General features: G+C 40.5%; 2 protein-coding genes across 3 annotated transcripts in view; one reads left to right on the top strand and one right to left on the bottom strand.

Moving 5' to 3' along the window:
• The window catches only part of Sms (spermine synthase), a 54,002-nt gene that overhangs the window by 13,938 nt on the left and 15,651 nt on the right, over window positions 1-24,413 (top strand). Inside the window, exons 1-6 of one of the 2 annotated variants that reach the window (XM_047536369.1) lie at window positions 12,458-12,473; window positions 13,413-13,918; window positions 15,210-15,303; window positions 15,794-15,858; window positions 22,697-22,872; window positions 23,688-23,842. In XM_047536369.1, the coding sequence (XP_047392325.1) occupies window positions 13,896-13,918; window positions 15,210-15,303; window positions 15,794-15,858; window positions 22,697-22,872; window positions 23,688-23,842 (513 nt within the window). In that variant the 5' untranslated portion in view covers window positions 12,458-12,473; window positions 13,413-13,895. Of the gene's footprint in view, window positions 1-12,352; window positions 12,474-13,412; window positions 13,919-15,209; window positions 15,304-15,793; window positions 15,859-22,696; window positions 22,873-23,687; window positions 23,843-24,413 lie in introns of those variants that run through there. The other variant, XM_047536368.1, reaches the window with a different exon arrangement.
• On the bottom strand, window positions 16,687-17,101 carry LOC124972136 (60S ribosomal protein L35a-like). Its single transcript, XM_047536371.1, has one exon. It carries the CDS (start codon window positions 17,045-17,047, stop codon window positions 16,715-16,717), a length of 333 nt encoding a protein of 110 aa, XP_047392327.1. The 5' UTR covers window positions 17,048-17,101; the 3' UTR covers window positions 16,687-16,714.

Below are 24,413 nucleotides of genomic sequence, written 5' to 3'. Positions count from 1 at the left end.
TAGAAGTATTGGGACTTGGAGCCCAGCTGCTTGGGTTTGAATCCTGTCTTGATCACTTACCAGCTGTGACTTCAAGCAAGTTGTTAACTTCTCTGTGCCCTTCCTTACTGAGCTGGTTACACTTTGTTTACTGTGTTGAATAGCAGATATACTTGCCTTGTTAACCATGTTAGGGGGAAATCATTCAGTCTTACCATTGAGTATTATGCTAGCTATAGGATTTTTGTAGATGATCTTTATCAAGTTGAGGAAGTTCTCCTGTTTTATTTTTTAAAAATTTTTTAAAATTTTTTGTTGAATGGGTGTTGGATTTTGGCAAATGTTTTCTGCTTCAATTAATGTGATGCATGTGATTTTTTTTTCCTTTAGATTCCACCCCCCCCAATCCTGGGGATTGAAACTAGGGGCCCTCTTACCACTGAGCTACATCCCCAGCTCCCCCCCCCCCTTTTTTTTTTAAATTTTGAGACAGAGTCTCGATAGATCACCTAGGCTGTCCTTGAACTTGTGATCCTCTTGCCTTAGCATCCTGAGCTGCTGGGATTACAGGTATATGCTACAGTGCCCTGCTACAGGTTTCTTTTTTGGCACTATCTTTGTCTGGTTTTCATATTGGGATAATTCTGACTTCATAAAATTGGGAGGCTTTCCCTCCTTTGCTATTTTCTCTGGAAGAAACCGAAGAATTGCTGTTAATTCTTAAAATGTTTGGTAGAATTGTCCAGGAAAACCCTCTGAGCCTCAGGATTTCTTTCTTTTAAATTATAAATTTAGTTTCCCTAATAGTTATAGGACTGTTCATATTGCCTATTTCTTATTAAGTAAGTTGTGATAGTTTGTGTTGTTGATTGGAATTGGCCCTTTTCATTCATAAATTGTCAAATTTGAGTGTGTAGAGTTGTTTGTGCCTGTTGGTGCCTATGGGTCTGTAATGATAGCCCATTTTTCTTGATATTGCCAATCTGTGTCTTCTCTTTTTTGTCAGTCTTGCTACTTTGTCATTTTATTGATCTTTTGAAAGTAACAGCCTTTTGCTTCATTGTTTTGTTTTTTTTTTGCTTTCCTATTTTTAATACCATTGATTTCTGTTATTAGTTCCTTCATTCCTTTTGCTTTGGGTTTAGTTTTCTCTTTTTCTGGTTTCTTGAAATGGAAGCATACATTAGCCATTTGAGATTAAATTGGAGACTGACACTCTTAAATATTCTCATTCTCTAGTGTGGAGTTGTTTCCATTAATTGTGAATGTTACTTACAGGTATACTTTCAAAAGCAGGAGTCCCGGTCATATGGGTTATCAGCTCTTGTTTTTTCCAATATTTAATAAGTTGCTAACTTAAATGCAGGAAATATTTATCAGATTATTCTAGTTTCAAGTTCTAAGAAGTCGCTTATGGAAATTTAGATTGTAAAGTTTGACCTTAATGGCCTTGTTGGTTAGGAATTTAGAACTGAAAAAGACGGTAGACCCAGGGGTCAGAAAACTGAAGCCCTTGGGTCAAATCCTGTTCAACTGGCTTGTTCTTGTCTGACCTTCCAGCTAAGCATTTTTAAAGGGTTATAAAACACAGGCACAGACACACAGAAAAGAACCTGTGGTAGAGACCTGCTTGGCCAGCACAGCCTGAACATTTTCTTATGTGGCTCTTTATGGAAAGTTGCCCACCCACCTTTAGGTCATGAAGACTTGGTGATGTTGATTTCCGGTTTTGGAGCCATCTGGAACAGTTCCAAAGTACAGATTCCCCAGTCCCCCACATGGCCTTGTTTCTCATCTGGAATCCATCATAGCACATGACCCTTTCCAGGTTTGGGTAGGTTTGACATGTGTCCTTTGCCTTTCTTTGTACTCTTCTCCTGTGGCATATATTTTTCTTGTGCCTCCTAGGTTCTTAGGAATCTCCTTGGAGGTCCATTTTGAAAAGGCCTACCTGAATGTGCACTTTGCTGGTATTGCTATAGCAAAACCAGACAAAGGGAAGGTGAAGGTACCTCCTCAGGGACAACTCTGATAGAAATGAGATTTTTGCCATCACAAAATTCATAAAGTTCAAACTATGTAATATTTGCAAATTCTATTTCATTGTTGATTCATAGTCTGGCACATACATTCAGGCAAAAACCCTTGAATTGTTCATAGAAACACAAATGGTAGTAGATAGACCTGCCCATTTAAAGTTAGTGGGAAGAAAGCTGGATATTCATGATGTTGGCGAAGTGCTCAGAAAGCAGATTTTATCTTCCTGGGTAATAAAAGCAGCAATACCACACTTTCTACTTTGGGAATGAAATTCTGCTCCCCTTCTGGACAGAGCTGAAAGAAACTGTTACCATCTGTTTGTGGGCTGGCTTGGAACAGGGCCTGTTGCTCTGCAATGAATGCGGGAGGGAAGGTGGCGACTGGGAACCCTTTCCACACCTCACAGGAGACTGTGGATGCCAATGTTGAACTGAAGAGAAGGACTGGCCATTTGACTTGTCTGAATGCCTTCTTAAGTCTCTGGCCCTCTGACCTCAAGCACTACAAGTCCTCCGTTCCCCCAAATTCTTCCTGGTCTTTATGGTGCTGTTGTGCCAAGCCTTGCTCACCTTTTTCTTTTTGCAGTACTGGGAACTGAACCCAGGAACTTTCTGACTGTGAGCTACACCCCTGGCCCTTTTTAAAAATTTTATTTTGAGTCAGGGTGTTACTCAGTTGCTGAGGCTTGTCTTGAACTTGTGATCTTCCTGCTTCAGCCTCCTGAGTAACTGGGATTACAGGACAGGCGTGTGCCACCATACTCTGCTCCTCTCTTACTTCTTTAACTTCCCCTTCCTGGTTGTACTTTGACTCTCCTGCCCCACCTGCCCTTCCTCCTGATTTCTTTGTGGAGCCTGATCCCTTTGCTTGTCCTCTGCCTTGGAACTTATTCCTTCCTCTTCTCTGAAAACCTGTTCCTTAAGCCGGTGACCCCCACATTGCATCCCTTGTTGCCTTGTGTTGCTCAAATGATTCCTTTTGGGAGATGTCAAGTGGCCTAGTCTTTCAGTATATTTTCTTTACCTTGCCACTAAATGAAAGGCAGACTTTAGCATAATCTTGTGTTTCTATGCCTTATTTTGTTAACTCTTAGATAGATTCTCACATGGGTTAAATCAAAAGGTTAACAGGAGACTTTGGGTCACTTGACAAGTCAATCATCTAGCTACCCTCCTTGGTGCTTGGTGAAGTAGTTAAGGTGAATCACGGCATGGGGCTTGTTTCTCTGCTTTTAAGACTCCTTAGTCTTCTCAGGGAAATGGGCTTAATTAGTATTCTGTTTCTAAATCAAAGGGGGTTTAGGATGGTGTGCCATAAATTATATTTTTATAAGCCCTACTTTAATTTTGTAAGGAGATTGGCTCACAGAGGACCTAAATTGGTTGTTATTTTAAAGTAGAAAAGGAGAGGTTCTGCCCACTTTCCAGTAGATGGTAGGGGAGGGTAACAGGAGCTGGCCCCACGTGTCCATGGGAAATACCCCTGTAACTGCTTTCCCTTGTGGTGGGAACCAGAAGGCAGGGCAGTGGAATAATTAGCAACACATTCCCATTATGCTGTAACTTAGTGTAGTGCGAGTTTTAAGAAATAGTCATTGTGGCTGGTATTCTATAAACATTCCCATCTGGCATTCCTTAATGCATGTTTACATGAAAAGAGCTTGGGTGTGATTCCTTTGTTGATGTTGCATGACTGTTAACTCCAACTTCAGTAGGTCTCTTTTTTTTCTTCTTCCGCTAATTTTTCCTGTTTTGGTTACTCTTCTTTATAAACATCGGAAACCATGCTCTTAAAGGAAAAAAAAAAGATTCTTCAAATTGTTTACTTTGGTGTCCTGCTCTGCATCTTGCAGCCATACCTCTCTGCTGTGAATGAACAGAGAAGCCCAAGACATTGGTTGCAGGTGCTTTAGTGTCAGGAAGGCTGTGAAGGAACTTGGCCCTGGCTTCCTTGCTGTGTATTTCTAGTGCCTGGGACAAAGCCTTTGCACAGCAGCTATTTGGGCACTTGCTATTCAGTGTTAGATGGGGTTGGTAAAGACAACTACCCCTTGCAGTCCCTTTACTTGGTACGCATTGCATCTGAGTCTGTGTCTGGCAAGGGCTTCTGGTGGAGGGAGGGGAGCAACCAGATTTTCTGGGGCTTTCTTTGTCTTGCCTTTGTTACCTCTAAGTGAGGAGAAATCTGAAGGCTCAGATTTCGTTTGACTTTTTTGGGGGGAGGCGCTTTAGTGAGTTATGATTCACTTGCCATATAATTTCATTATTTCATGCATACAATTTGGTGGTTTTCAGTATATTCACTATGTTGCATGACTGTCAATTTTAGAACATTTTTATTGCCTCAAAAATAAGCTCCTAGCCATCACCCCCATTCCTCTTGGCTCCCCTCATCCATTCATTCCTTCTAGCTTCTTGCAACTACCAATCTACTGTCTCTTAGATTTGCCTTTTCTGGCCATTTCATAGAAATGATATCATACACTCTGTGGTCCTTTGTGCCTGGCTTCTTTCTCTTAGCATCATGTTTTCAATGTATATCCATGTTGAATGCAGCATATATGCAGTATTTTGTAACTTTTATGACTGAATAACAGCCATGGTAAGGATATACCACATTTTGCTTATCCATTTATAACTCGATGGACATTTGGGTTGTTTCTGCTTTTTGGCAATTATGAGTCATGCTGTTCTGAACACTCATGTTGGCTTGGGTTCTGTGCAGTGAGATTAATCATCATGCAGCTGTTGTAAAAAGGATTGAATTTGGGAATATGAAACTAAGCTGTTGAAGTAAGGCACACCCAGAAACCACCTGCTTGACCTTCTCTTTAAGCCCTGGAAATTCATCAGGCTTCTGAATGTCTAAGAAGTCTCCTTATGGTCAGACCCTTTTTAAAGGAAAAACAGAAAATCAGTCAGTCTTTGTGTTTCTTATGACACTTAGAATTTTCTTAAACTTATCAGGGTGGTGCACCCTATAGTCCCAACCACTCCAGCCACTCAGGAGGTTGAGGCAGGAGGATTGCAGGAACCCAGGAGTTCTGGACCAGCCTGCACAACATAGCAAGACATGATCTCAAAAAAAAAAAAAGATGAAATATATTTGGAAATCCTGTCTGTACTGAGCTACCAGGTTGGGTAAGAAGGTGCATATGAGGGATGCTATGGTCTTTTGTCCTTTTCAGGGGGATTATACCTGTGATGTTGGTAACTTTTGCATAAATATTTCTTTTTTTAACTGGAGGTATTATTTACATAGAATAAATTTTGGTGTGCAGTTCTGAGTTTTGAATGATGCCTATAGTCATGTGACTACTATACCATCAAGATTAGAAGATCCAAATGGATTATTTTGGTAGTACTGGGGATTGATCCCAGGGGTACTCCGCTACTGAGCTATGTCCCCAGCCCCCCGCCCCCTCTTTTTTTTTTTTGAGATAGAGTCTTGCTGAGTTGCCCAGGCTGGCCTTGAACTTGTGATCCTTTTGCCTCAGCCTCCTGAATAGGTGGGATTACAGGTGTGTGCCACTGCACCTGGCTCCAAATGAATTTTTCAAACAGCTATCTTAATGACTTCAGACTGGAAGGTCTCTATCAAGAAAAACCAGAAAGCTGGTTTATGTGTGAAAGGAAACTACAATCCAAGCCTGGCTCTTGGGTTCTCTGAATCTGGGGTTTGGGGGAAAGGATGTCTGTGTTTATGCTTCCTCTTGCAGGAAGCTGCAGAATGCATATAGAGCTTTGAACATACCACCGTGGGTCTGTGATATGCCCAGGTCTGAGGAGTGGCCAGTTTCTGTAGTTACTTAAGGAGGTGAACTGGAAACAGAGCTTCTACCATGGACCTTATCACTTCTAACATGACATGGTGATAGAATGATGAATCACCCCATGGAGCTTACATAGCTTGGGCTCCTTGTCGGGGAGAGACCTAGGAAGCAAAGCAATTGCGGGGGAGGGTGATGGTGAGGTGTGAAATTTCCAGCTTTCATCATTTAAAAAAAATATGATCAGCCAGAATAGAAATTCATTACCTTGAATGTGAGACAACTGCAGAGGAGATTGTTCAGGAAGGTTCTAGCTGATGGCAGGGCAGGCTGAAATGTCCATGGAGTCTGAGAGCTCTGTACATGAGAATTGAAGATTGGATAGCCACATGCTACCCAGCATGCCCATGACTAGAATTTTCCTACCTGAAATTTTTTTTTGGGTCCTGGGGATTAAACTCAGGGGCACTTGGCCACTGAGCCTCATCCCCAACCCTATTTTGTATTTTATTTAGAGATAGGGTCTCACTGAGTTGCTTAGCACCTCACTTTTGCTGAGGCTGGCTTTGAACTCATGCTCCTCCTGCCTCAGCCTCCTGAGATGCTGGAATTACAGGTGTGCGCCCCTATACCTGACCCTACTTGAAGTTTTTGAGGTTGAAAAAGCTTAAAGCTACACTCCAAGGATACAAGTGGAGAATCAAGTTTTTTGTGGATGTGTGAGCATTGCTTATTTCCTTAGTGCAGCCTCTAATAGGTAAAGCAGACCAGGACTATAACTGAAACTTATTTTTCTGCTTTTTATCAAGGGTGGTGTGTGGCCTCTTGGATTTCTAGTCAGCATGCCTCTTTGGACTTTCTGGTCTAGTAAAGTTGGGTTCCTATAGCTAATCTATTTATGCATGCAGGACTGCTGACCATATGGATCAACAGTTAAATAGCAGTACAAGACTAGGAGTGGATGGTTCTGGGTTCTGGTACCAGAAATAATGGTACAGGAATCCTGCCAAGAGTTGTGTTCATCTTATGGTTGAGGAAGTTAGGTCTGTGAGTTCCAGGGAGCAGAGAGGTTTTGGTGGGAGATATGTAGGAAAAGCTTGGTGGAGGATCTTTTTGGGGATTTTTTTTTTATTTGGGTCCGGGGATTGAACTCAGGGGCACTTAACCGCTGAGCCACATCCCTAGCCCTTTAAAATTTTATTTAGAGACAGGGTTTCACTGAGTTGCTTCGTGCCTGGCTAAATTGCTGAGGCTGGTCTTTGAACTCAAGATCCTCCTGTCTCAGCCTCATGAGCTGCTGGAATTACAGGTGTGTACCATTGCACCTGGCCCTTTTTGAGGATCTTAAGTGGCTGGTGGTACAGGTGGAGTATTCCCTATCTGATATGCTTGAGAACAGAAATGATTCAGATTTTGTTCTATTTTCTATTATGTATATGTATGTGTATATATATATTTTATATATATATGAAAATATATATACAGATACTGATTTGGGGATGGGACCCACATTTCAACATGAAATTCATTTATGTTTCCTATACACCTTACTCACATAGCCTGAAGGTAATTCTATATAAAATTTTTGGTGCACTTACATTTTGACTGACCCATCTCTTGGGGTTGGTCAGGTGTGGAATTTTCAGCTTATGGTATCATTTTGTTAGTGCTCAGAAAATTTCAGATTTTTAAAGCATTTTCAATTTTGGATTTTGGGGCTATGAAAACTCATTCTGTAATCATTGAAGGGAGTAGAGAAGTCATGAGCCTGATTGTGATTGGAACAGAGCCTTGAGCAGTCACACAGGAGGCAACTGTGTAATATACAGATTTGGGCTTGAGCCATCTGGAGCTGATACTTGAGTCAGAGGAATGTGGTGCTCCAAGAGGGAACTGTAAATAGATCCCCAGGAGAAAATGAGGCAGGGAGATGAAACATAGGCCTTTACACTTTTTTTTCTCTCTCCCTCTTCCTGTCATCTCTTCCCATCTTTTGTTAGGGGTGTATTTAATTTGGACCAGTTGATTCATTCTAAGTTATTGTTGAACAAACAATGCAGGCAGTGGTCTGGAAATGGGGACATTGCTTTGTTCAGTGGACAAAGGATACATTTTGCCCTGGAAGAGGTCAGTGTGTTTCAGAGCACTTTGGAAATCTCTGAGTGATGCACTAGTTATAATACATCATTCTTGCCTGGCCATAGAAGCAAGATTTCTAAGAACTTCTGCCAAACATTTTACTAGCCTAGTTCAGATTACCATGTCTACTCGAAAGTGGTATATTTATCTCTTTTAACATTTGGATCTGTTTTCACATTTTCTTTGGATTTGTAGACATTTATGACTTTGCTATCCTGTGTTCCCAAATTTGGGTATGCTCTGATCCCAGGCTCATTTTAATCACGTGTAGAGCACCTAGTAGTTCTCAAGGGATTGTATTGCTCCCCCTTCTGTACTTAGGCCAACTGGACTATTTTTTTTTTTTTTTTGTTCCCATTGACAAGAGAGACATCACTGACATCTAGTGGGTATGGCTGGGGTTGCCCAAGTCTTGTAAGAGACAAGACAGTCCTTCATATCACACTGTCAGTTTCATTGCCAGTATTGAGGAACACTGACAGAACAAATCTGATTGGTTTGATCATGTTACATGTTCCATACCAAACATGCACAAAAGTTGAAATTTTCAATAATTGCAAAGCATTTTCTGGGCATTTCATGGGTTACCTTTGACTTTGATTAGTAAAAAGTTCAGACCTTTTGTTGAACATTTTCTATAACTTTTTGGTGACTTGAGTGTATATAGTATGGAGATGGTAGGGAGTTTCTTTTTTTCTTTTTTCTTTCTTTCTTTTTTATTTTTCCCTGTTGGGAATTGAACCCAGGACCTGTACTTGCTAACCATGCACTCTACTATGGAGCTACACCACTAGCTTTTTTTTTTTTTCTGTTTTGTATAGGATGGTTTAGGTTAGCTATGCTTAGTCATGGTTACATACTGGGATTTCCCAGGGAGATTTTAAAAATACTTGTGTGACTGAGTCCCACTTCCAGATTTTATTCAATTGGTCTAGTATGTGACATTGGAATTTTAACCCTGCAGGTGAATATAATACACAGCTAGGATTGAAAACTACTAATCTAGATATTCTAGAAACTCTGCAAAGATAGAGTGATATGGATGATGAATTCAGCCAAATGAAATAAGTTTTCATTTATGCACAAAACATTGAGTGCCTAAGACTAAAATGATTAAGCAAGACCCACTTTAACTGTTGTGGGTCTTGATTTGTTTGTTCAACAATAAATTTTTTGATTTTCAGTTTTCACTTCAAAGCCCTGATTCTAGAAAAGAGATGCTGGGGAGTTGGTTTAGCCACAACACCTCTTTCTGGAGTCTTCCCCAAAGTCTGGGAACATCAGGGTGACAGGGCATGACCCAAATCAGGAGGATGTTGAATCTGAAATGAGGTGAACAGAGAACAAAATGGCAAGTTCCCCATGGTTCCCTGCAGTCACCTTCCTGGAGGATGGAATACTAAGATACTAACAGGGACCAGGCAGCCACAAAAATGCTGTGGGTATGTGGGTAAATGAAGAACTTGCTTCCAGAAATACATTCAGATTTGGCCAGTTTTTACTGAACTGGGGATGGGGGTAATAAGTGTAGAAATAAGTAACTCTTTAAGTTAATTAGCTTTCTTTTGTACCACTTTTTCTTCAGTTTGAAACCTGACTGAAGGACTTTCTTTAGCACACATGGTCCCTTTATACTAATTGTGCCAATGAGAAAAAGGGGATGGCTGCCATTCTGGGCTTGGCCAGCATTCAAGTCCTTTGCATGGATCAAAGACCTTCTCTTTCTCTGGCCTAAGGGATGGAATCCTCCCCACAAGTCTACCCCCAGGACAGGCTCCTTGTCTACTTTATAGCCTGGTCAACCCCATGCAGAGTGGCCTTGCCTGGATTTTTCCCTTCACCAGCAGGGGGATTTGTGTTCTGTTTCATAATGTGGCAATACAACCTAGTCTTGAGGCCATTTACCAGGAGTGATGGTTTGTTTTATACACTTCCAAAACAGAAAACATCTGGTCTAGCCAGGGAGGGATCACATAATTACACAGGGGCTCTCATATTTAGGCTAAATTTTGCTGCCCTGTGTGTACTTTCTCTTGCTGCCCTGTACTCAGATCAGTCACCTGCATGATGGGCTGACTCACCAGGCTTCAGTGACAACATAAACCAAAATGATAACATTTATTTCATTTTATCAAGTTTGAAATAGATTTTTTTCTCTTTTGAGGAAGGTGGAATTCAGTTTTAAATGCTGCATTCTGGAGATATAATTCAGACCTTCCTTTTTAATTTCCTGAAATCAATTTCAGAAGAGCTAAGCAAGCTAGATTATTTCCTGCCAAATGAGTTTCCCAAAGGCACAGTTTTGCTAGGAGTGAATGAGAATTCAATGATTCATTGGCCCACTACTCATGTATAGCTTATGTTGTGATGGGTTGGGGATGTGAATTCTGTGCTGGTAGTCCATCCCTGATATGGGCCTTTTTCCTGGAAGTGGCCTCAGTTTTTTCATTTTGGCCATTATACCACTTGCCCCTCTTTCTTCCTGTGTTTTCTCCTTTTCTGTTTCTCATAAGGACACTTGACACATACTATCCTGACACTCTCTGACCCTACCCCAGGTTTGCCCCTCCCCTCTATGGTTTCAGTTGGGCTCTGTCTTTGGTACTGCATTCTGAGAGGAGGAAACTCCTTCTAGATCTCAGGGTGTCTAAAGTTCCTCTGTATTCTCTCTCCTTCCTGTCACATAACTGCTGTTGCTGCACAGGTCTCAGGACTGTGGGCCAGTTATTTCTACTTAGATCACTCCTGTTTTGGGGAGTTTGGGAGACACACTCTATCATCTAGTTTTGTTTTAAATGTTTGTGAATTTTCATTTTGCTATCCTAATTGCTATCTTCGGCAATTCATAAGATTAAATAATTAGGGTTTTACTATAGTTTTTGTCTACTGTTTGTTGACCAAAGTTGAAAATACAGATTTTTGAGCTGGGTGCGGTGGTGCACTCCTGTAAACCCAACTACTTGGGAGGCTGAGATGGGAGGAAAGTGAGTTTGAGGCCAGCCCAGGCAATATATTGCGAGGCCCTGTCTTAAAGAAAAAGACAAAGAATTTTTGGTACATATATGAATTTGCTTAGAGCTGCTGTAACGAAGTACTATAAATTAGATGATTTAAAGCAACAGAATTTTTTTGCTCTCAGTTCTGGAGGCCAGAAATTGGAGATCAAGGTATGGGGCAGGGCCATTCTTCTTTTGAAGGCTCTTATAGGGGGGATCCTTTTTTGCATCTTTCAGCTTCTGATGGCTCCTGGCTTTCCTAGACTGTGGCCTTTATCACTGCAATCTCTGCTTTCTCTTCATATCACCTGCCCTCCATTTCCCCTGTATCTTTTCTTCTTCTGACTCTTTTAAGCATAGAGCTCTACTTTGGGGGGCAGGGTAGGGAGGAGGGAATACCTACAACCCAGCAGTCTATCCCATATGGAATTGTTGTTTAGTATTTACCATTTAGAACTATGTTACTAAGCATCACTGTTTTCATTTGTTTTCCAATTATATAACCAACACCTGGGAAATAAAACTGAATAATTTCAAGTCATTTATAATACCCATCGACAGTAGATAGGCATCCCCTTTCTGGGTCTGTGTTTCCTTATTAATTCATTTAACCTGAAGTGGAATCTCCTCTATATTTGATTTAAAAAAAAAACATTTTTAGATGTTGATAGACCTTTATTTTTATTCATTTATTTATATGTGGTGCAGAGAATTGAACCCAGTGCCTCACACATGCTAGGCAAGCACTCCACCACTGAGCCACGACCCCAGTTCCTATATTTGATTTCTTTGATTTCTGGTTATGCTGAATATTTTATTATGCTATCTCTAGTTAGGTTGAATACCTCTCTGTATCCTTGACACAGCTCTTGGTGATCACTTTTTCTGTTCTGGGATAGCCAGGTATTCTGGGAAGCCTTTCCTCACAGGGTGGAAAACATTTCTAGCTCATAACACAGGGGCTAAGTGATGCTGACAGCTCTCTTTTCTTTCTTTTCTCTCTCCTCTTTTTTTTGTGGTACTAGGGATTGAACCTAGGGCCTTGTACAATGAACTATATCCCCAACCCTTTTTATTATTTTATTTTGGTTTTTGGTACTAGGAATGGAACCCAGGGATACTTAACCACTAAGCTACATCCTCAGCCCATTTTTATTTTTTCCTTTTGAGACAGGATCTTGCCAAGTTACTTAGGGCCTCACTAAGTTGCTGAGACCTTTTTATTTTTTGAGATAAGGCCTAAGTTGCTGAGGCTAACTAGCCTCAAATTTGCGATCCTTCTGCCTTGCCTCCTGAGTAGCTGGGATTAGAGGTGTGTGCTACCATGATTGACTGTTCAGATTTCTTGTCAAGTTCATGCATCAAATCATGTATCTTTAGCTTTTCTTCTGAATGTTTCTTCCTGACCATCTTCTTTCCTGTCTTACAGCTGATGGTGAGACCATTCTAAAAGGCCTGCAGTCCATTTTCCAGGAGCAGGGGATGGCAGAATCAGTGCACACCTGGCAGGATCATGGCTATTTAGCAACCTACACAAACAAAAACGGCAGGTGAGCAGCCTTAAGGGCTCTTCTTCAGATTTGAACTTTTAAGGAACAGCAAAGATGGGAACAAAGTAGGGGCTTGGGGTGGTATCCAGGAAATTTTTTTCTCCCTTACCACTAAAGAGGGGCTAGAATTCAGTGCTTCTCAACCCTACCTGCACATCAGAATCTCCTGGGAGAGTTTTCACAAAATACCCCTGCCCAAGCATTTCCTGCAGAGATTGAGGCCACTGGGCCTCAATCCCCAGTGATTCTACTGTGTGTCTCGGACCAAGAACCCCCAGCAGATAAATAGTGAAATGTCAGGCAGTGATCTGGAGTTGGTTAAAACATATTCTCAGGCCCCCTCTCCAAAATTTTGTGCTGTAATTTCATTTCCATCAAGCTCCTAGGTGATGCTGATGCTACAGACTACTGTTAATTATGTCCATTAATACAGACCAGAGTAAAATGCAGGATGGTATTGTTTATAAGTTGCTTAACAGGAAGCTGAGATGATCCAAGAGTTCATGTCTTTCATGGTGGTATAGATTTTAAATTCTATAGACTTTATTTATTTATGTTTTTGTGGTGCTGGGAATCTGAACCCAGGGCCTCAGGTATTCTAGGCAAGTGCTCTTCTCAGTGGTTAAGTACCCTTGAGCCACATTCCCATCCCGAGACCACATTGATTTTTCTGTAGTGAACACATAGTTGAAAACAAATGCATTTTGGAGAGCAGGAAGGAAAACCTAAGTTAGAATATGACCAATAACTGAAGATACCATGTGTTGAGCTTTTCTTGTTTTCTTAAATCTAGGTTTCTATTTTATCTAGGCTGGTTGGTATGCAGAACTATTAAGATTCTTAGTAATAACCTATTTTCCCAACAGTACAAAGTACTAAAATTCCACATGATTTCCTTAATGTTCCACTTTCTCTCCCTTCTTTGTTTTTCTATTAAAGGAAAATAACCACCCTCAGAGGTCCAGAAGAAAAAAAGCTGTGAGATGAAGGAAAACTACTTTTTGAGTTCTCTTGCTCTTCCATTATTTTCTGTCTCCCTGGTCCACCCCTAGGACATTAACTGGTGTTCTTTATCTTGATGCCTCTCAAAGATCAGCATGCAAAACCTAGATTTGGATTTTAACTGTGTGGCCAGCCTCCCTATGTGTGTTTAGCAGATGCCTCAAATGTATCTAAAATGATTATTTCTTCCTTAAGTGTGGTCCAAAGTCAACACCACCACCAAGCCTTTCTCTGCCCCTCATCCTTATCCTTCATGCTTTGATCAATTAATGGAGCAGCTCCCAGAAGTAGAGGGGCTTTGCAACATTCCTCTAGCTCCTGCAGACTTGGACTCAGCCCTTCTCTATTGTTGCCACCTCACACAGTTTTTACTGTGTTCATCCTTTGGGGATCACAGCAAGTCAGAACTCCGTCACTTTGATGGGCACTTCCCCCACTCCCAGGTGAAAACTTCTCTCTTACCATCTCCTAAAGACCTTGTAGCCAAGCCCTCCTGCCATGGTTTTTAAAAGTTTCTACTATAGCCACCAATTTCAGTTGTACAGAGGACTTATAGTCCTTCCCAGAAGGGAATTTTTAAGTGACAAGAGTTATTTTTATTCCTAGGAGTACCCATCCCCCATCTTTGGTACTGTACCCTACCTTCCAGCATTCTCTGTATTCATGCTGGAACCACCTATGTATTAAGAGGCATATTTCTGTATCCTTGCTTCACCCCCACTCCTCTGCGCTTTTGTGCTGCTGCAACTGCTGGAGAGGAAAAATGATCAACTCATTTGGGTATAGATGAGATTGTGGTGTCTGGGCCTGAAGTTGATTTTGAGGCCATTTAAGGGCTGAAGGTGAAAATGAATTAGTTTTATTTATTTTTTAATCCAAGCACAATGCCTATATTCTCTGAACAAAATTTCTTTTAATTTAGCATTTTTCAAATATTTCTTTAACCACAGCTTATACTCATCTATGTATATGTCATACAAATATATGCATAAAATCAAAAGTTTCACCAGAAACATTGCATATGTTATACTCAAATAAATTCATTTCATTAATAAAGGGCTGATTAGATCCACTAAATCAAGGGTAAGAGAACTTTCTTACCCCTGAGCTACATAAGGTTGCTCTCAGATATCTCAAATATTCTTTTTTAAGCAACTCTTTTTTTTTTTTTTGTACTGGGGATTGAACCCAGGAATACTCACCAGTGAGCTGCATTCCCAGCCTTTTTTACATTTTGTTTTGAGAGCGGGCTTCACATAGTTGCTAAGTCTGCCCTTGAACTTGGAATCTTCTTCCTCAGCCTCCCAAGTCAGGCAATTATAGGTGTGTGACACCACACCTGGCTTAAGCAACTCTTTAAAAATATAAATCATTCTAAGCTTGTAGTCAGGACAAGGAACTCTAAGGGTTTACTGGGAATCCCTTTTGCCCTTCCCTTTCCTTCCTTCCTGTTATGACTGAGATTACTAAACCTGATGGAATTACCTGGGAACTAAAATTGCCTAAGAACCAGTTTTGAAAACCTTAGCAGTTGGTGACTCCCTCTAAATCTTCCGTAAGTGATTGGTAGCTTGTTCTTCGAGGAGAGGCTCTGAAAAGAAAGTCACAGAGTTAATTGTATAATTCAGGGAGAAAAAAAGAGCAGTGGTCTTTTCTCTAGTTGGGGTGGTCTCTTTTTTCCTTTGGTGTGACATGATATAATTCCTAACTTTAAAATTACACTTTCTTTCGTAGCTTTGCCAATTTGAGAATTTATCCACATGGATTGGTGTTGCTGGACCTTCAAAGTTACGACAGTGATGCACAGGGCAAAGAAGAAATTGACGGTGTTGGTTTTTTTACTTTTATTTATATAAAATTTTTTTCTGAATTTTACTTTATTTAAGGATCATAAAATCTACTTAGCTTAATGTGAAAATCATTTTCTTTTAATTGTTGACTTAATTTATCCCCCCAGATAAGTGGTTTTGGAAGAGAAAATAGCCAACTTTAGTTGGTTTCACTTCCTGAGTATGAGTGATGATTTTACTTTCTAATGGAGAAAATACAGAACTTTTAACCAGGATTTCATAACTTATAGCATCCTTTAGTGTTCTCCTTCCTAAGTTATTTTGTTGTTAATTAAGTTAAGGTCAATGCCATGAGTTAGTTGGAGTGGAAGTGTGGTATTGGACCAGATCTGGAGGGCTGGAGGGGGCTGGTATATGTGCCAATGTGACACACTTCTGTCAACCTAGCCTCAGTCCTTTTCTCTGTAATCTAGCTGTTCTCTGTGGCTTATTCTGTATATCCACTGATTTCTTTCCTTTTAATTGTAGCTTTTGAACAAAGTAGAAGAAAGAATGAAAGAATTGAGTCAGGACAGTACTGGGCGAGTGAAGCGGTAAGTCCACTCTTCAAGGTTCTTTAATATTTGCTTAATTGATAAACTAATCAGAATGGCATTGTTGCCCACAGCAGTGTCTGCTTAAAATGTGGAAGAGATCAAGGTCAGTGCTGACTTCTGGCAGCACTATGAATTGAGCTCCTGGGCCCCTCACACTGAAATAGGACAACATGTATGAAAATAAACAAAGTGATGTTGGGTGGTTTTGGTGCATACAGTAAAACTAAAAGCTAGGAACTGTATAAAGCAGAAACTCAGGTAGGGCTGTCACCTTAGTGAAAGGGGAGCTAGAACCCCCCAAAGAGAAAAGGACATGTCTCTGCTCAGGGTTCTGGAGTCCAGAGTAGAATTAAGAAGTTTAAGACGCTTCTGATAGGATGGAGTGATGAAAAATTTACTTGGAAGCTTTCAAGTTAGGAAACTTTCCAAGGTATTAAGAATTGAGAGGCCATCCACCACAGCTACCTCAGGTATACTGTTGTCAAATAGTGATGAAAAAAATTGAAGCTTTCCCTGTCTAGACAGGTAGCTAACCAAACTTTTTTTCCATGCTGGGGATCAAACTCAGGATCTCTGACTTGCCAGCAGGTGTTCTACCATTGAACTATGCTCCCAACCCTACATGTGGTGATTTAAAGTTAAATAAACAATTCAGTTCCTCAGTTGCATTATCATCATACAAGTAGCATGTGGTTACCACATTGGACAACACAGATACAGAACATTTTCCTCTTTAAAGAAAGTTTTGTTGATCAGCTCTGAAGTGTCTGCTATTGGTGCCTGATTTTAAGGAACTTTTTTTTTTTTTTTTTTTTTTTACAAGAGCACAAATCCATTTTTATTTTCTATTAGTTTAAATTCTTGAGGGGTACAGCATCACACGGATTCTGTTTCCAATGGCCTTAGCAGGAAGGTTGCTTCGGAATTTGGCCCGAACCATGCCACTGTTTCCATGGGCTCGGGTTACCTTTCCCCAGATTACTCTGGTTTTGTTTGGTTTGCCACCAGGAGTCACTGTGTTATTTTTTGCTTTATACACATAAGCACATCTCTTGCCCAAGTAGAATTCAGTTTCATCTCTGGCATAAACACCTTCAATTTTTAGAAGAGCTGTGTGCTCCCTTTGGTTCCGGAGACCCCGCTTATAGCCAGCAAAAATGGCTTTGCACCACAGCCTTCCAGACATATTTGCCTTCTAGAAGTCCTGTTCTCAGCAGGCCTCCACAGGCTCCAAGATGGCGGAAAAAGCAAGGAACTTTTTGATAGACATAGCAATTTTGATATTTGTTGGAAGGGATAGGGTCTGGTAGGTGGTGGGAATTAGTGCTTTGAATACTCAGCATCTGATTCTCAGCAAGTTGTTCTTGCCTTACCTTGGTGGTTCCTCCTCAGGCCACAAGTCATGGAAGGCCTCTGCCTTACTCATAAAGTCAATTTCATAGATGTGGAGACATACAAGGAGGGACTTTATCAAGGTCACTCCATCATTGATGGGAACAATCAGAATACTGGTTTTACCAGTTCATAGCATTTTCCAGAAGAGGGAATCCTTATTGGCAAGGGCTAGGATGTTTTGAGTACATAATGACTCACCCTTTTCAGTTTGATCAGCCCATAGGAAAGCTCCAGGGCAGATGGAAGATAACTAGGTAATTATTTAACCTCCAGTAGGTAGAAAGGGAAACAGGAACCTAAGTGAAAAGAACAGACTGGGTGTGAAACTTGACCACTTTTTGAAACTTATGTGAGTACTCAGACTTTCTTTTTAACCCCACCCAAGTTCAATTTAGGGGCCCTTGATTATGTTGCATCCCCTTCTCCATTCTTTTTCTTTTTGTGATGGTGCTGGGGATGTAACCCAGGGCCTCATGCCTGCTAGGCAAGTGCTGTCCCACTGAGCTACATCCCCAGTCCAGGTTAGTTAGTGTTTAAATTAATAAGTGTTTTATACATTCATAAGTTAATGAGTTATAGGAAGATGCTGAGTGGACAGGTCATTTACTGGTCTTTTCAGCAACCAGGCCTGCCTGTTACATAATATTCTGAGGGATAGAGGATGTGAGAAAGCCATGCCTAGGTCTGGACCAAATATTCCACTAACCCAGCTGAACTTTCCCATCTTCCACAGAGTGACCCTGGGGGTCTACTGAACCTGCAGGGTAGAGTGTCTAATGCCTTACACTTCCATTCCAGGCCATCTCCTTACTCCTCCACTCAGACCTCTTTCTACATACACAGACCAAAAATTCTTGTTACTGTAGATCTGCACCTATCTGGAGGGAGTAGTAATGATGTCCTCCTAGTTCCCCATAGTGTGCCCTCCAAGTCTCAGACTTGTCTTCCTTAGCACAGAGCCCTTCTGAAACAATAAATTAAGATCCTTCCTCTTCAGTCTGATCCATAGACCAAGTCCTGGTCTTATCCATATCTTCTAACACTATGAAAGCTCCATACTAGCCACCTTCCTTATTTAACCTCTGGAACTTGGGTCTACCAACCCATGTAATGTCTCTATCTTGTGAAATCTTTGAATTGGCATATCCAAAATCTAGCCCATGATCTTCTTTTTGAGACCTGTTCCTTGTGCTGACTTCCCCAGCACCATTCTTTCAGACTTTCAGGCAAAAACCGTAGGATGAACATTCACTGCCTACTTTTCTTTACAGTTCTAGCTGATGCAGCAGGAAATCCTATCAGCTCTATTTTTCAGATTTGTCCGATATCTAATCACATATCCTTTCTGCTGCCACCCCTATGGTCCACTTTCCACTTATAGTTCACCTAGGGTCAAGAATAAATAATCTGAAGGCAGTTTACTTCTGAATGTAATAATTACTCTATAGGTTTCAGAAAATCAACTCCCCCGTTTCTGATTCTGGCTATTTGTCATCCAGGATGAGGCCAGGTTCTCACCTGAGATTCACAGTAAGTCAAAGTTACTTTTACTTCTTTTCCTTTCATTCAGGAAAGCCTGACTATAGCCCGTGGCTCAGTGGTGGTCCAATGATGTGTCCCAAGCAGGTTCAGCCATGGAATGTTCACATTATATAATACCTGCCTTTGCCACTAGGGGCCTTCTCATTGCCATGTCCAGGAATACCTCATAGAAGACAGAGGAGGGACAGTAATTCACACCTGGTGGGATCACAGGCCTCTGGGTGCATGAGCCCTACGCCAGAATGTCCACTGGATCATCCCTCAGACTGGAGAAACCCAGGACCAGCTTGATCCCTTCCTCATTAAGGGTCCTTGTTATCATCAGTGCTGTTTGGGGTCTTCTGCAGATGGCCTTCCTCATCCTTTTTTTTTTTTCCTTCTACCAGGCGTTCATTTCTGTGAATAAAGGGAGGTTGTCATAATTTTAATCTTTTTTTCATATAAAGTTTGCATCATTATAGGCCTTTTTCCACAAGAATTGAACCAATGGCTTCCTCATTGGTCTCCCTGTTTTCATTCCCTGTTCTCTTTACTTTAACACTGGGCAGACTGATCCTATAACTAATCCTCCCTCACGGCACCATCTTCAATGACTTTTAGCTACACAGATTGCCATTCCAGCAGAGCCTTCACCTCATTTGTGTTCCCTGCAGACACAGGCAATCCTGGGTTTCCCCAATGCTGCCAACTTAGTAGTACCTACAGACCTTTGCACATGTTGGTTCTGGATAGGAACTCTTTTATATACCTCATCACAATGGCTGAAATGGGGATTCCTGCCCTCCCCCAACACCTCTCTTCTAGACACAGGGTCCTCACCTGCAGTGAACTATTCAGATTCTTCTCTATCTGGGCCTCAGTACTTGAAGGTGTGGGAGTTATGCTAGGGGAGGGCATGGGGACACTGTACACATCTGAGTAGAGCTCATGGGCACAGCCTTTGCCAAAAGAGCCAGGGAAGATGAGAGCAGTGGGTATGATTTGGATGGGGACAAGAACACTGGAATCCCAAGAGCAGCCAAAAGGCAGCCCCTTCTTCATTCTTAAAAACATGTCTACACCTCACCACTTTCTGGACATGTCATCTTTTCCTTCTGGAACAGTTTTGCTTATCTGCATCCATTGAATTGAACAGGTTCTCATTGTGTGGAAAAATGAGTTGGCCCACATCAGAATACACTCTGATCTTTATCAGGGTTACTTCTAGGAGTGAGTAAATGGAATGCATTTCTGTGCTTCAGCATTCATGAGAAATCTGTTTCTATTGTTTTTTAGGTATAGGAATTTTCTAAGTGGGACTGGAACCAAGCTTTAGATCTTTGTTTCAAAATGCAAACCGTATTTTTGCTTATCACAGTTTTTATATCTTCTTTTTATAAAATAAGGGACAAAAGAGCAATAACTTGGGAATACCTTTTTGTAGGCCCTTTGTTATTGACCCCAAAAGGACAAGGATTGTTTTACTTTTTTGTCTGGGGTATGACATTGTTAGTGATGAAATCATGAACAGATATCTCTGTGACATTATCTGAAATTAAGTTACTGTTCCCCTTTGGCTGATGAATTAAATATGAATTTTTGACTAAGGAGCAACATAGGATTTATTTGAACATTTATTTCTGTATTCTGTTTTCAAATGAAAAGGAGCAAGAAAACAAACTCACATGTTATTTATTTCCCCCCAGTGCTTGGGATTGAACCAGGGCTTTGCATATGCTGAGCAAATCCTCTGTAACTGAGCTTCATCCCCAGCCATTTCATTTTTTAAAAAAATGCTTGCAATTTACACAGCACACTTGAGACCCAGGATGTATTCTATTTGACTTTCTACAGTTCATTTTTAATTTTCAGCAGAGAAGGTTGAAATGAGTTTTCTACAATGGCATCTTCTGGTAGCCTATTACAGGACGATGCACTTTATGCTGGGTTGAGTACTTTCAGGTAATGACTTCCACATCTAGTTAGAGATCCTTGTTGCTTTTTTGCTTGACTTTAAAAACCATTGTGTTACAATGGAGAAGAGAGCTGTTCAACTTAACCCAAGGCACTATTGACATAATTGAGAATCGGCACTGTTTATTTTCAGTGGGTTTGTGCCTAGTTCAGTATTGCCTATAGCTGGCTGGCTGTCAACCAGTGGGTAGGATTCTTCCCTGAAAGCTGTGACTTTTCCATCTTCATTCAGTGCCACCTCACAGTATACCCCATCATCTGTTGGGTGGAAGAAGCTTCCGCTGACTCCTCTTTGCCTGTTCTCAGGGGCCTGTCCTGATTGGGGCTTCACTTTTTACATGAAAAACCTCTCTGGTCTGCCTAACATTTTGAAAGCTGAATTTGGTTCACTGGAAAGATGAAGTGGTTAAATCTGGAGTTGTTAGGATTAAATGAGAGCTTATGGAAATTTGCTTTGTCAGTCTTTGTGCTCTTTATGATGTTAGTATTTTTTTCAGAGAAAACCTTGTTAACTTGTAACAGGCTCAAACTGTACTCTTAGAAGCAGGTGATTGGGGAGTGGGAAGAGTCACAGCAGTAAGGCAGAGGTAGTATGTTCCAGGGTTGTGGGCATCTATGACTATACTTCATGTCATTTTACTTTTGAACACTACTATGTTTGAGAACACAACTTGTGTGCTCTTGTGTTGTATGTGCAATGTGTTATCATTTTGTGTTTGGGTTAGATTTGTCAAGCCCCCTTACCAGGTCTCTTTTCTCCTGGCATTTAGTGCCCTCTACTGGTATTTTGTAGTATATTCACTCTAACAAAACCACTGAGTATTTATAAAACCATGGACCAAGAAACTCATTATTTTGTAGCCATTCCAATGATAATTGGTTCATGTAAGAATCTTGTAGATACCACAGCCACTGGTAAAGGTTTACTGGCATGTCAGGACAGTCATCCAGCTTCAGAGGCCTCACTACAGTCTGTTTAGTAACTTCTATGGATGAAAAGGGACCTTTGCAAATGAGAGATCTAGCAAGTATCACTGTAACAAATATCTACCCACTTTGCATTGCCAGTAGTAGGACAGGAACACCTCTTGTGCTTCTGATGAGATGCCTGTGTAATATGTCAACCTGACTGATCATGAAAAGACCAGGCAAATCCACAGAATGGATTTTTCTGCAGAACACCTGATCTGGACTTTGCAGAGAGGTCATGAAACATACCAGAATAAAAAAAGAATACTCTAAGTAAAATAAGGGTTAAAAAAAGAAAAAAAAAGAAAAATGCAGTTGTAAACCTTCTTTCAAAAGCAGAACCACTATAAAGGACATAATTGGAACATTTAGGGAATCTTGAAGATGAATTCTGTACTAGATAATGATATTGCATCCACGTGACAATGATAATGACCGTGTGGCTGTGTAGAAGGTCTTAAGCAAAAGTATATGGGGATGATGTATAATACCTGTTATTTTATTTTGATTCATTATACACAAATGGGGTACAACTGTTGTTTCTCTGGTTGTATATGAAGTAGAGTCATACCACTTGTGTAATCATACATGTACATAGGGTAATGATGTTTGTCTCATTCTGTTATTTTTCCTTCCTCCCCACCACTTCCCCACCCCTCTTTTTCCTCTATGCAATCCATCCTTCCTCCATTCTTGCCTCCCCCCACCCCCCTACCAGTGACCATTTTCTCTGTCAGCTGTTTATTAGGAAAAATGTAAAGCATGTCAGAAAGGTTTGTGAAAAAGTAAACTTAAGTGTAATAGATGTTGATATGTGGTTGTGAATGTATAAAGATAGATGCCCAACCTTTGAATTTGTTTTTATTCTTTTAAGGAATCTACCTGTGGCACATGGCTTTCTTTTGTGCACTCTTCATCCCACATCCCCTTGTAAGGCAGCATTCTAGAAAAACTCATTTGTTTCCCTTTTTTCCAGATTACCACCCATAGTTCGAGGAGGGGCCATTGACAGATATTGGCCTACTGCTGATGGACGCCTGGTTGAGTACGACATAGATGAAGTGGTGTATGATGAAGACTCTCCTTATCAGAATATTAAAATTCTACACTCAAAGCAGTTTGGAAATATTCTTATCCTTAGTGGGGATGTTAGTAAGTATTCTACCCCTGCCTTGATGAATTATAAGGTCATGAAAGGTTGGATGATAGTGTTTCCTGACAAATACCACAGTTATGGATTTGTCCAAGTTTGTCTCTGACACTGCTATCTTTTAAGACACACATTTACAACCTATTAACCTGTAGATTGCCTGAATTTTCATGTAAACTTTGTCTCGACATTATTTTACTTTAAGTAGTATTATAAACCTGCATGTACTCATCATCAAACATCAGTAATTATCAACTCTTGGCCAGTCTTGTTTCACCTAAGTCCCAGTGCATGCACCTCATCCATGTTATATTATTTTGAAACAGCTTCCAGACATCATATCATTTCATCTCTAAAGATGTCATTGCTTTAATTATTCAGCATATAAGCACATTCCTAAGACTGGATTTTCTTTCCACTGACTACTGTCCATTTATGTTAGGTGTCAGATGAAATACTACTTAAGGTTTGGATTTTTCCCTAAAAAGTATTTTTAAATAACCAATCACACTTTCTTTTGAAATATAATCCAACCACTCATCGCAAGAAAAAAGCAATGTCAAGACAAAGTTTACACAAAAATCCAGGCAATCTGCAGGTTAATATGTTGTAAATGGACATCTTAAAAGACAGCAGTGTGAGACAAACGATTGATGAAAAGTCCTCAATCTAAAAAAACAAAACTATATGCTACTGACAGTTTTCAAAGATTGAAAAATGTACATTATAGGATAGATTCAGCACTTTCTAGGATGATGCAATGAGGAGGTTGTGCATTTGTGTAGTCTCCATTTGGCTTTTTGTTTCTCCTCCCTAGATTTGGCGGAGAGTGATCTGGCGTATACCCGGGCTATCATGGGCAGTGGCAAAGAAGATTACACTGGCAAAGATGTGCTGATTCTGGGAGGTGGAGATGGGGGTATATTATGTGAAATAGTCAAACTGAAACCAAAGATGGTCACTATGGTAGAGATATCCTTTGTTGTATAAAAGAACAAGTTCCCTGGGCTTCTTTTTTTTTCTGTCCTTCTTTTTGTGTTTTAAGACTCAGTATTACCACAGACTAAAGGCAGATATGTTACACAGACTGCCTTGAACAAATGTTTCAATTTAGTACTACTAGCCTTTTATGTGGCTACCAACAAAGAAGCGGAGATAACATAGTTGAGGATTAAAGAGCAAATGGCTTTGGTATCCTGTCTGCTGCTTAGAGTTACCAAAATGGCTTCTTTAAGCCATTTCATGAGAAGAAAAGAAAATTCAGGGGGCTGGGGATGTGACTCAGTGGTAGAGTGCTTGCCTGGTATACATGAGGCCCTTGGTTCAATTCTCCAGTATTACTAACAAAAATTTTAGAAAAGATAAAAGAGAAAATTCATTTCCTTTTTAGTATTCTTAGTGTGAAAATAAAATCATTATGTCATCAACTTCTTTAGCTCATGATACTCAAATTAGTACTATAAAACCTTTGTTTTTTGGGATCAGTGACACATGCCTATAATCCCAGTGACTCAGGAGGCTGAGTCAGAAGGATTTCAAGTTC

This window comes from Sciurus carolinensis, chromosome X (genome assembly GCF_902686445.1).
Source record: "Sciurus carolinensis chromosome X, mSciCar1.2, whole genome shotgun sequence".
In the NCBI taxonomy this organism is placed as follows: Eukaryota; Metazoa; Chordata; class Mammalia; order Rodentia; family Sciuridae; genus Sciurus; species Sciurus carolinensis.
This window is presented reverse-complemented; position numbering and strand designations above follow the sequence as displayed.

Bases quoted from the DNA above. Each gene is read 5' to 3' on its own strand.
- LOC124972136 (XM_047536371.1), bottom strand. From the start codon at position 17,047: ATGTCTGGAAGGCTGTGGTGCAAAGCCATTTTTGCTGGCTATAAGCGG.